The sequence below is a fragment of the Strix uralensis genome, chromosome 9, assembly GCF_047716275.1.
Source record: "Strix uralensis isolate ZFMK-TIS-50842 chromosome 9, bStrUra1, whole genome shotgun sequence".
Classification (NCBI taxonomy): Eukaryota; Metazoa; Chordata; class Aves; order Strigiformes; family Strigidae; genus Strix; species Strix uralensis.
Window position 1 is genome coordinate 17,408,566 of NC_133980.1, and position 12,892 is coordinate 17,421,457.

The 12,892-nt window shown below is 36.7% G+C and overlaps 1 protein-coding gene across 1 annotated transcript in view; it reads left to right on the forward strand.

Moving 5' to 3' along the window:
- Positions 1 to 12,892, forward strand: part of SLC9A9 (solute carrier family 9 member A9) — a 206,658-nt gene that overhangs the window by 82,021 nt on the left and 111,745 nt on the right. Inside the window, exons 7-8 of the mRNA XM_074877559.1 lie at positions 2,079 to 2,217; positions 3,068 to 3,173. Of these exons, the coding sequence (XP_074733660.1) occupies positions 2,079 to 2,217; positions 3,068 to 3,173 (245 nt within the window). The remainder of the gene's footprint in view (positions 1 to 2,078; positions 2,218 to 3,067; positions 3,174 to 12,892) is intronic.

The window sequence follows — 12,892 nt, forward strand, 5'->3', positions numbered from 1 at the left end:
CACTTAATAAAAAGTCAGTTAATGTCTATAGCTTACACTTGACTGCTAAACTTTCACTCCATGTTAAGATTTTTTGTTTTACTTTTTATTACTGAGCATCCCTTCCATGGGCAGAGCCCATCAATATAATAGAACTATTTTCCTTGATTTTAGGGTGTAGTCAGGCTGACCTCTCTGACTTTACTCAATGCTTGCAGCAGCACTAGTGGCACAAAAGGTCATTTCCTGATTTATAATTCACTAAGCAATACAAAATGGCAGCTGCAGTCTCTGTATACTTATTTGGGGCAAATACCAGAGAACCAAGTAGCTGCTTTCCTGTCAAGAAACGCCTAAAAGTTTTAGATGTAACAGTTCCAGTTACACTACCAAATAATTTTAACTTTAAATAACTAAACTGAAGCCCTTCCTAAGTATATAAAATTCACGTAGTAAATTAGACTATAAACCTACAGTATCACAGCTGGTAGGATTTCCTGTAATAGAACTATTCTGTCAGTTTAGAGAATGTATCTGTGGCTTAATATAGTTATTTCATATAGGCTCTAAAATAATAAATTTTGAGTAGGCCAGAGATAACAAACATTTCAAGTATCATCTGAAGGCAAGAGAAGAAAAGAATTATAACTGACCCCTGGTCTAAGAGTCACAGTTGAAAGAGGACTGAAAATTTAGATATCCTTTCCTCTGGGAACAGTATTTTGTGTACTTCTATTAATAGCACTTTCCACTACAAATCACGTCACTAGTTTTGTAGTGGTGCTAATCGGCGCTACTAGAGATATCAGATTTTGGTGTTTAGTAATTTCTGTTGTAGTGGATAAGTATTCACTACTCGTATTTAGTGGTGCTCCACCATATGCCTTTAGAATCCTTGTGCCTTTTCTACAGACTGAAAGCATGAGATTTGTTTTCACATGTCTTCGTGTTATTTGGAGATCCCTAAATGAATGCAACTGTTTAGAAAATCCTCCATACAGAGCTTCATCTCTAAGCCTCATCTCCAGATGGAAGACATCAGACTGCAGGGATCACTGTCTTAATATGCAAGAGCTTAAAATATTCAAACATATTAAAAATTCTGATTTTTTAATGCTTAAAATACCAATCTTTTCCAGCAATCCAAGTTTTTTTCTGGAATCCAATGCCAAGCTCAATACATCTTCTTTGACAATGAACGTAAAAGACATACAGTACTGAAAGTAACAGAACCACAAAGATCTAAAATGTTGCTTAGTTCGGGAGGCTTACAACCATTTTGTATCTGTTAAATTTATTGTTTCAACAAGGAAAAAGGCATACATACTTGGTTACTAATGTCCTAGGCAATAACTGACTAGTGGCAAATAGCAACCCTGAAACTCTCAAAAATACTTTAGTGCATGGCCTTCCCTTTGGTGGCATCATTTCCCATTCAAAAATACTCTCGGTGGCTGTACGCAGGGGTGGGATACAGGAGATGACCTTTGACAACTGCAGCAGTTTTTTTTCTGTGGGACAACGTTCATTCCGTCCACAAGGTTTCCTATTGTTGAACTCTCAATATACCATTTCAGCTCTATTTATGTAGGGTTACACCACTACTGGGTGGTTTATGACAAGATTGCTGCTGCAAATTTGGTACCTTCTGTGATTTGTGTCACCCATTTGAGCCTCAGCCATAAAGCTGCACTTTTTATCAAGAATATTTGTGAATATATAACTGCTCTGAAGACATATGAGCAATAAATAATTCAAAGTTATCTATCTTCCCTGCAGTTTTCTTATACACCTACCACCTTTTAATGTTCAGTTGGCCTGGAAACAATATTCTTTATGGCACTTCCAGTACAAAAATGTTTACTGACTGGCAGTAGACTATTGATTTCCAGTGTGATACCTTGAAAATAAACCATTACCCGCTGTCTCCATCTGCTTAGCTCTCCCATCTGCTATTAGCCCAGAGAAGCCTTGTTTTGCATTTTGATTCCCTAAAAATGTCCATTTTCAATTATTGATTCCAAAATCATAACAATGTGATTGAATTCATTATTCCTTTTTCTCTCCCTCTCCCCCCCATCCCTTTCTTTTCTTTTCAGCTCTATATCCATTTACAGTCCTAAGGAGAATCCTAATGCATTTGATGCTGCTGCTTTCTTCCAGTCAGTGGGAAATTTCCTGGGGATCTTTGCTGGATCATTTGCCATGGGATCCTCTTATGCTGTTGTCACAGCTTTAATATCCTTCATGGTTTGTTTTCAGAGAGAAAAATATATATATGTTGGAAAAAAATTTATGGTATCCCAGACTGACCATCTTTAGTTTTAGCTTGAACTTTCTCACTGTTGATTCAAGTCTTTGAAAACAGATAAATCATAAATGGATAGGAAATTTCACTTGTCAGAAGCCACAAAGAACTTAATATGCAAATTTATTTTTAACATTAGGCAAGACTCTGGTCTTTATTTTACTATTTATAAATTATTACATTTTTAGGAAAGTGTTCTGAAGTATTTTGAGGTTAAAACATGGATTTATGTACTACAGCAACTTATTTATGAACTACAGACTAGCAGCAATTATACAAAAATACAAGGCAAACACTAGACTACAAATAAAGTCAGTCAGTTTATCTAAACTAGAAATAAAAGGCGTATCTGTTGCCCTGCATTTTTTATTGTGTTTCACAGTTCTTCATGTAAAATGCTGTTGTAGAAAGGGCAGCAATTTCCATCTTTCTTGCACTGATGCAATTGTAAACAAATGCCAGTTTGTTCACAAAATTAGACAAACTTACTTTCTTTTCCCTTTTTCTGGGAAAAGAATATCAAATGCAACCAGTTAGGCATTAGTTCAAAAACCGCAGTAGTACTTGAAATAGCCAACTTGTAGAATTCAGCTGTTTAAAGCCTGTGCTGGATTTTCCTCTTTGCCATACTTTAGAAGCTGTGCAGTTTTTCCTGAATTCAACTTGTATAGATGAGTATTGGTGGGGGAGCTTTCTATCTTTCATCCTTTATCAGGTTGGGGACAATTTTAGCTTAAAAATCAGTTCAGTTTTTATTTTTCCTTAGTAATCTTTTAGCACTTGACAAAATTTACAAAGCTGTGTGAGTTTCCTATGTTGGAGACTGGTCTGTTTTTCCTCCTATCCTGGAGTGCCTTCTTATCAGCAGAAGCCGCTGGTCTTACAGGTAAGTGTTGCATTTTATTGAATAAAAGCAGCTTTAGCATATATCTCTAGTATGGGAAAATGGCATGTTTATTTTGGGCATGACAATATATATAAAGCTTCTAAAAGCCAGTTGCTATATTGGAGATGGTTTCATCTTTAAGAACAAATATGTAGAGACATTGAAGAGTTCTGCCAAAGACCTATTAGATCAGGCTAAAATCCTCAGTCTTTCTTCCCTACCTTCCCTACATTGTCCCATCCCTATTAGTCCCACTATTAATCCCGCTATTTTCTGCCCAGCTATGGGATCAAAGATGACAGTAGGTATGAGGAAGCAAATATACAGTGCCATGTGATGATCAGAGACTGTGTGCTCCTCTGCCTGCACTGAATGTCCTGGTCCCTCCTCCTTTTTCCCAACTGTCAACGACTAAACAGAGGACGGGGTCACTCTCAACATTGTCAGTGGGTTGCAGCCACCTCTGGATATTTTTAAAAATTTCATCTTGTTCAGTGCAACTACATAAACACCTTTTGCAACAGGAGAGGTACAGTCATGTCAGGTAGAAAGATGTGCAATCTGATTGGTTTTTTGTAAACACTGAGAAAGAAATTGTACAGTCACAGTCAAGTACATACCTAGGGACTGCATTAAAGAGTCCACAGAAGTTCAGGCAAAAATTGTAAATGCTTATAGTTTACCTAGACAGCAACCTATTATATAGTGTGATTTGAAAGAACGAAGTTCGTAAGACCCTGATTGTTTTAATGTTCTTGATGCTGTCACCTCTGAAATCTAGTGCTCTAATTAATGTCAGGGAACATCAGGAAAAGAAAGCTCCTTAATGGAATGTTAATGCAGCTCATGCTGGTTTGTTTGCAAAATTGTTCAAAGCCTTTTGAAGTCAACAGTTATATTTTTACTGACTTCTGTGGAGCCAGCATGTTACTTTTTTAATATTAGCCACACAATCAAACTATTTCCAAATGGGTATTAACATCTGCATCTTCTGGCATCTTTGCCTTATTAAATATACAATCTTGCACCCTGTTTACTGACAAAATTTTCAGGCCACTGAATAAAAAGAGGGGCACATGAACTGAACAAAAGGGTGGTATTCCATCACATGGAGAAAATCATATACCAGCTGGAATAAAAGTCCATTTTGTGTTTTAACAGCTCTTAAAAATGTGACATGATTACTACATAGAAATCGAAGCAAAGAAGGATGATTGTTAATCACTTGCTTCCTACTGGAGGTACTGATTTCCTAATCCAACTACTTCCAAGGAAGGACTGTTTTAAAATACATTCCTAGCTGAGAACAAGGATGCTATGTTTCGGCAAATACACAACTGATAAATTATACATTATACCCAAAAAGTGGATTTGTAAGGGAAACCCTAATATCTTTCAGAGCCTCAGGTGCTGCACCAAAGGTAATTTCCATTTCTTGGGCATAGGAACAGACTGTATCTCCAGAAAAAAAAAATAATTGGCATATGTCTTTTTTGCACACAGCAAATGTGATGACAGACAGCATAGTGTCTCCTGATAGTCACTCTGAAGAGTGTTTCATTTCTCTTTTCTTTTGCAATATATAAAATATCTGAAATAAAAGATTTAATTATTGAACACCACAGATGATTTTTACAGTAGCCATGTTAAGGAATTTTAAATGGACAGAGGGAGACCCAGAGAAAGAGTGAAATCAAAGTAAAGTTCCAATTTAAGGGAAAAAAATAGAAAATTGTTGGAAAATTTATCTATTTCTTCTAAATAAAGGAAATTATATAGGCATATAAAAGAAAACTGCTCTGCCAACACACAAATTCCAAGGAAAACATATCAAGCCCTTTCAGGTCTGTCACTAGCCTTTTTTTCATGGGTGTGTTCTGAGTTTCAGGTGGAAATTGTTTAATTAAACTGCTGTGAGGAGGCAAAGTTTAATCAGTTGAGTCTGTCATTTAGTTTCTGTGAAAGGCTTGTGTCAGAAGCTGTTAGAGTGGAACTCATGGAGCCTTTCTTGTAGCTTCAGAAGTTCAATGGTGTGTTTTATAAATGCATTGACTTTATTAGTATTGCACTAACATTACACTTTAGAGTGGGTATTTTTAGTTACTTGGTTTAACCAGTTTTGATGTTGTTTTCATCTTCTCTCAGACTCCTCTGAAACAGCTCCAACTTCCTTCCTTTCAAAATATGACTTTAAACATCCAGTGCAGAAGGAGAATTACTGCATTGATTAAGAAACTTTCAGCTGACTTAGGTTCTGTTGCAGGTATAGATTTCAGAGGTGGCTCTGATTTCTCATACCTATGCTAAGGAAATCTGTGTAAAATGCAGTTATTGGGTGCAGTCTCCCACATGGGTGTGTTATGTACAAAGCACCTGTTGCAGAAGGTGCAGGGAGCCCAGGGAAAAGTCAGTCATCTGTCAGAACACACTCAGCTCTTAATCCATACTCTATCATTTCTGGTCTTTCCCAGCTTACTTGCTTTGCCCTTTGTCTGTCTTAATGCATACATCATCTGGTTTCACAGCCAAGTATGTCTATTCTCAAAATCCATCATTACCATTAAAGAGAGCATCAAGATCATGCAATGACACTGCTGGACCACTCCATTCAATGAACTAAACTGCTAGTTTGAAGTCTTTGACTTCAGTAGACTTGCTTCAAAAGTTAACTCAATCCATTGTACATTTGCGCCTATATTCATCTTCACTTTCCTTGGATATCGTGTCTCCTCTGTTCATTCCTTCTAAGTGAACTTCAGAGGATTAGCACTAGACATCAGTATTTCCCCATAGTTATTAAATAATGTAACTGCAAAATCATTTTATTCATATAATGCTTTTTACACTAGTTCTTCAATCACTATGAGCCTTTTGAGATCTAATATTGAAATATGTCATAATTTATAAATAACATGCTATATTGGTTTTGTGTAGGTATAGTAGGTAGTAGAGCGCACTTGTTTAGCTTGCAGATTTTTTAAAGAAAATGTAAATGGAGAGTAGTACAGGTCAACATTTTGTAATTTTTTTTTCCTCTACCGCAAGATACATAACACACAATATATGGGCCTGACCCTGGTTGAAAAATAGATGTGATTAAACCAGCAAATCTAAATAATCTGGGATGACTACACAATTATTGTTATGCTGATAACTGTAAATTATAAATCAGTGTTATGGTTATTAATCTTATAAACTATATCATCAAGCTGTGACATGTGCACAGTAAATTGATTCTTATACTGTAGAATCTTAATTTGTGCACTTTCTGATTTGCCCTGAAGTGTATCAGTCCTGACTGCTGAGCAAAGCTGTAATAACAGAGTGCTATAGTAAGGTCAGTGTTAATATAGTTGCTTTCATTTTCAAACTTCGTTACAGAGTATTTACTAGTAGGCTATGAAAAAAAAATCATAAAAAATTTAAATTAAATACTTGTCAAAATAAATGAGTAAAGTACATCTTGCATTTATTAATTGCTTGTTCTCTTGCTTTATAATTAACAGAATTTGCTATTTTTTAAATGATTACTCAGTCATTAGTCTGTGAAAGATTCCATAATGTATATGGGCATTTAATGTTCACCTCATTTAGACCCTCTCTATCTACAGCTGTGTGAACTAAATAGATATTCAAATAAAGAGATTAATATACCTTCAAAAATGCACACAAATATATGTATGTGAATTTGCATGTATGCATTCAATCAACACATACTTCAAAGTCATACAGAATTTATCAGTGTAAAAGCATCAAAATTACAGCAAATCACCTCTGATTTTTACATGCCAAAGACCTGTGCTATGAAGCTAAGAAAGAGAATACATCTTGAAGGAAAAAATGTTGGAGGGGATCATCTTTGTTCCTTTACTGGTTTTCAGAACCCAGCCCAAAATTATTGTTTTCTGATCATTATAAAGGAAATAGCTTGTGATAATAAATTACTGCTGCTTCCTTACCCTGAGCAATTGTTGTCTGAACATTTCATGATATGTCTGACACCTGCCTTATTCAAGGGCTCACAGGAGAGAACAGTCTACCTGGTGAGAAAGCTTTTCCTTCAAAAATAAATAAGCAGTTTATTATGACTGATGTACCCAGGACAAGTCCAAAGATCTGGTCTCTCACTGGAACACTTTTGTGCTGCCTTTCTGTTTAGAACATAGTAAGAACACGTCACCAACTTCCAGTTCCTTTAGTACTGATGACAAAGTGCATTTATTCTCGTGGTTGTTCACTGTTCCTGTCCATTTGCTGTAATTTTTCTTGGATCCATCATCTACCTCATTGCTTTTATAAAATGTTGTGACCAGTTCTTCTTTAATCAGAAGGGATCTACCAAAACATTTCTTGAGCACTCTGAGCACAATGCAGGTTGGTACCTGATTGGCTTTAGTTCACTGAGCTGACATTATTTTATAAAAGGAAGTTATTCTGGGCTTTAGATTCTAAACTTTGTGGTTTTATTTGCTTTATTCATAAGTATTGTGCCATGTTGTGTCATGCAGAGAAGTAGGCAGACTCCCCCCAGTAATGAGGGAGAAGGGATATCTTGGCTTCTAGGTCAAAAGAAAAGAGACCTTAACTCTCTTAAGCTGTAGTTCTGCCACTCCTAGGAAGAAATTTGGGTCTAATTAGGAAAACAGGCTCTTCATAGATAAGAAGATGGCATTTGCACTGCTGTGCAGAGATGGATGATAAATGGGCTAGTTTGCTACAAATTACTAATCCATTACTTGGCTGTAGGACTTCATAAATGGCTCTGGATGATCTATGTAGTATTCTAAGATGGGTAATGTCAGGTAGATCCTGTACTTTAGAGGAAGCTCTAGACATACTTTGGTGACCTATAAGCCACTCTGTGCATATTCAGTTACCCATTCACCCTTTCAACAGCAACACTTGACCAGACTATGCACACACTTGAGTCAGTGCTTGGGCCTGGCGCATTTAGGTCCTGTTGTAGGTACAGCCTTTTAAGACAGTAAGGGAAGAAGAGAAAGATGATTGTTTTTAGAGAAAAGTACATATTCCAGCATGGCATTAGGCTGAGATCAACGATCAGTTGCATAAAATGGAAATAGTGGAGTCTTATTACTATTGAATAGGTTCAGGATAAACAGGATAAGCACTTGGCACATCTAGAATAAAACCTGTTATGTCTCACCATAGGAGTTCCAATCTGAATTGAATTCAGCAATTCATTTGGCATTACAAAAGTACAAGACTGAAGCAGATCTCAGCTGAAGCAGCCAGGTGCAATACCAGTGATAAGTCCTCAGATGAGGGCCTAAAAAATTCCCTCAGCTCTGTCCTTTGTTGCTTTCTGTCACTTCAATGTAAAAATCAACCTCAGACAACTCCAGAGATGAAAGTTTCATGAACAAAGCACCAGCTTTGGTTCGGCATTGGTGCAGGTCTGGTGAAAGAGGCCTTAAATCTTTGCTTTAGTATCAAGAAAATTATTAATCACCTTCATACTCTCAGTGAAAACAGACTGAATAGGGATATTTGTTGCTACTGGGTTTACAGCCTCATTACTGCAACTATTTGATGCAGAAGACAGTGCCTTATTTCCTACCACTCACATTTCCTGTCTGCACTGGGATGTGTCCAGTAGGTGCTGTGGAAATATTCTGCCATAAACAAGACTCCAAAGTAAATGTTATCTGATTTAAATAATTTCTCTATTACCCAGTCCTCATTGTTCTCTTTTCCACAATTTCACTGCCTTGATAAAAGACCAGTTCCCGTTGCTTGTTTTACCGTGGAATTTGCAGTATCTTGTGCATCATTAGAGAGGCATCCCTGAAGCTCTGGAATGTTTCAAAGCTGGAATGAAAATCAGTCAGTTTACCTATAGATCTTTTCAAATGAAGTTACACATTTTATCCACTCCCTTGTTTCCCCAGAAGGTAGAGGTTTGGGGTGTTTTTTTCTAAATTCCTTTTTTTACTACTAGAAGACCTGACAGCTAGAGACATAATGTCAGTTTTATTCTCTCAGATTAGAAAAATCTAAAGTTTAAATTGTGGCCAGTCACTTCCAGGTTTGCAATAAAAGCACACTGCACATGCTGCCTTTCTCTGACAAAAGACAGACTGTCTTCCAGTTTTTCTCTTAGCACCAGATATTGAAAAGCAAGGGTCCATTTCCTTTTGCATATTTGTGAAATGATCCAAAAAAAGATTATTGTCTCTCAGTGACAATATAGGAATTATTTTGAGATTAACACTTATAAATTAATGCTCACACTATCAGCAAAATATTTCAGATGATGTTACTCCTTTATCCTATATTATCTTTTGATATTGCTAGCTTTTGTCCTAACAACAATTTCAACTACAAGTATTCAGCAAAACTAATGTAAGAATAAGTTTTCTAATTGTATTAACAGATAACAAGCTACCACTATTTTTCTGTTATATAAGGAGAGAAAAAAAAAAAAAAAAACAGTTAAAATGGTAGAATTTCATTTCTAATAAAACCTCCTCAAAGAGGCCAAGCTGCAGCTGAAAGTTTACTAGTGACTATAAACATTTTACCGTGAAGTTTCTCATTTTTTATATTAAGTGAAAAATTTCAGTAACTTTATTAATAAACATAGGCAGCTGTACTGCACGTAACAACTGATGACCCATTTCAACTCCAAACTTCCCTGTTTACTTTAGGTTAGGGTTTTGTTCAGAAATTGTAGTACTAAGTATCTCCGTAATTGCTAAATTTGCCACTTAAAAATGAAACAATGTAATGGCACTGAAAAAGTGAGGTGAATCTCCAAAACCGTGAAATTAAAGCACTGAGCACTAAGGACCATCTCACTTCATCTGCCTCCCTGCATCTAATACTTTTTGTTTACAATTCCATTATTATGATATTTGGTCTTATCTGTTTCTCTGTGAAAGAAAGCCTGCAAAAATTTAACTACCCAATTTATGTGCCATACACAGTTCATACAGTATTTTGCTGCTCAGCTAACTTCAAAATCCAGCATTAATAGTCTTACAAAGAAATCCAGATTGCTTTTTCCTTCTAACTAAAAAGTTCTGTTTGCCTCTTTCAGTACTTCTCTTTCCTTTGTAGTTGCATTAACATGTAATTGGTCATTACTCTTAAGTAATCATTTTTATGGAAATGCATTACAAACAATTTTCTCCAAGCCTTTTAATGAACCATTCATTGTGAGAGCCATGGCTGGTACATATTAAGCCTTCAATTGTAGCAATTGAAATATTCCACTGCATTCCCCCAGACTTCCCTGGAAACAGGGTATCTGGTTTCTACACTTTCATAATTGCATGGTTAAGATCATTTATTCCTATTGTAAAATCAGATTTAGGCCATTTTATTCCTCATGTCACTCAGTTCTCCCACTACCCATAATTAACAGTTTCTTAGCAATCAAAAAACATTTTGTAATCATAGTTGAATTTAATAGTCAATTTTTAAAATGCAAGACTTGGCATGATGGTGATTCATGTAGAAAAAAGTGACTCAGGAACCCTTATCTCCATTTCTGTTACAAAGCCTGGAGCTAGTGATACTTAGCAACATTACTAATTGGCTATATTTTTTAACTGAAATTTTATTGTTTGAGCATCCAATTGCATATTATTAATGCCTTGAGAATTTTTAAACACCCCAGATCAGTTCTGCAGAATCAAATACAGTTACTGAGAAAAAAGACTTAGACACATTTAAGAGAACAATTTGACCTAACGAAAACATGAACTTCCTGGAATGTATTTAGGCAGTGACAATAATCTCACTACTACCCACATTTTGAAGAAAAGTCTTAGCATAGTTAGAAAAGAATAAATATCAAAACAGACATAACATAAATATTAAAAAAACAAAGACACAGCAGTTAAAGCAAAGTGGAATTTCTCTTGGCTACAAAGACTGTGTTCTGGAGAAGTAGTACAGGTACTACTTCTTTGCAATATAAAGAGAACCCAGAAGGAAGGAAAATGTCCACAGCGGTTTGTAGGAAAAAAAGATTCACTTTCTCATTTTCTTTCTGATGGCAGTTATCCCTTGTGCCAAATTCATCTCAGAATTTCTTACTCCATACTTTTTTCTTCCATCAAATGCGTATTAATATCAGGCCTCAGTTCTTCCCAGAAACAAGAGGGGCTTACAAGTAAAGAAAGTTGGATTTTGTTGGACAACATTTTCACAGCTAACAATCCAAAGAGAGTCAGAAACTTGAGAAAGACATGGTAAGGTAATAATTAGTTTAACTGGTATGTGGCAATGTGCTGTTCCCACACACTCACACTCCCCCAGATGAAACAGTTTCAGCATTGTCTAAATTTTTACTTTGTTTCCTTATCCACGCCATGTTTTGGGGGGAGGAGATATTTCACCTACCTCCAGGGCCCTCTTGCTGTTAAAATACAAACCTTTAGAGGTTTGGATAAGCCTGTTAAAGAACCTATCAAGGCACCGGCACTTTCACCTGACACTTGTTCAGTACATTACCATCCAGTTTTTCCTGTGACTGTGTGAAGCCTGGCCTGCTTCTATTAATACTTTTAAAGTAGCAGATTGTTTTATATTGGGTTTGCCGTGCTAAAGCCTGCAGCACTGTGGATTCTGCCCCCTTACTGAGCCTCTTCTTGCTGGCCTTTGTAAACTCAGGAGTAACCATCCTAGAGAAGATAGAGGAAGCCTTATCCAGTTTCAAATTCAGGACTGAAGGTACAAGCTGGGATTACTTTCACAATTCTACTTCAGGCTCTTTACTTCCAGTAGAACTGGTTTATATGTTTCACTGCATGTTGGTCTAACCCAAGAAATGCCTAGAAAGCTGCTGCACAGTCACACTGCAAGGATGGCTATTGCCTAAACCTGGACAGGTATCTTTTTGCTTGCTTTGTTGCCTCAATGTGTTTCCTTGGATTCATTAGTGTTATTTCAGTATATGTGAGCAGCCTATGAGTTGAAAATTACCTAACAATTTGCAGAGCAGCCCATGAGGAATCAGAACTAAAATGCTAATTAGGGCATGTTGTAGCTCTTAGACAGGAGTCAGTGGGTAGAAGGACTGAAAGGCACAAGAACTAAAGCAGTGTGGAGTGTATGGTGGAAAACTGCCTGTATGTGAACCCCAGAGACCACAGGCATGCGGGGACCACATTGCAGGCTGGCTTTGTGCAAAACCAGTTGTTGCTCACGTGGTGTGCATCTAGAAACACAGCAGAACTTGCACGTTCCACACACTTCAGGAAGTGTGTGTGGAGGTTTTCAGGGGAATGATGATCAGAATGGACATGAACAAGCCCTGAGCTGTTGTGTAATTAATTAACTACGTAGACATGCCCCAAGTTTAAGAAAAGCATAGAGCTTTCTTCCTCCATGGGCATTTACATATGACTACTGATGGACACTTATTTTTGGTTTTCCATTTTCTCCCTGGGTGTTCCTCCCTGTGTTCCTTCTGCCTTATCGGTGTCCAGACCTGACAGGAAATTGCAGTTACAATCTTATCAGCTACTTTAATTATAATACTGCATTACACTGACTATAGCCAATGATTCTAGTGAGCTAGGAAGTGTAATTACTTGCCACATGGCTATAGTCATTGACCTAGTCATTCTGGGCAATGCAGCTTACACCTGCCAGAGCATCACTTTTAAGCAATGTGCTACTGTCCATCTTACACATTGTTACACACTGCTTATGCTAAGGCTAACAATCAGGCACAGACTGAAAAG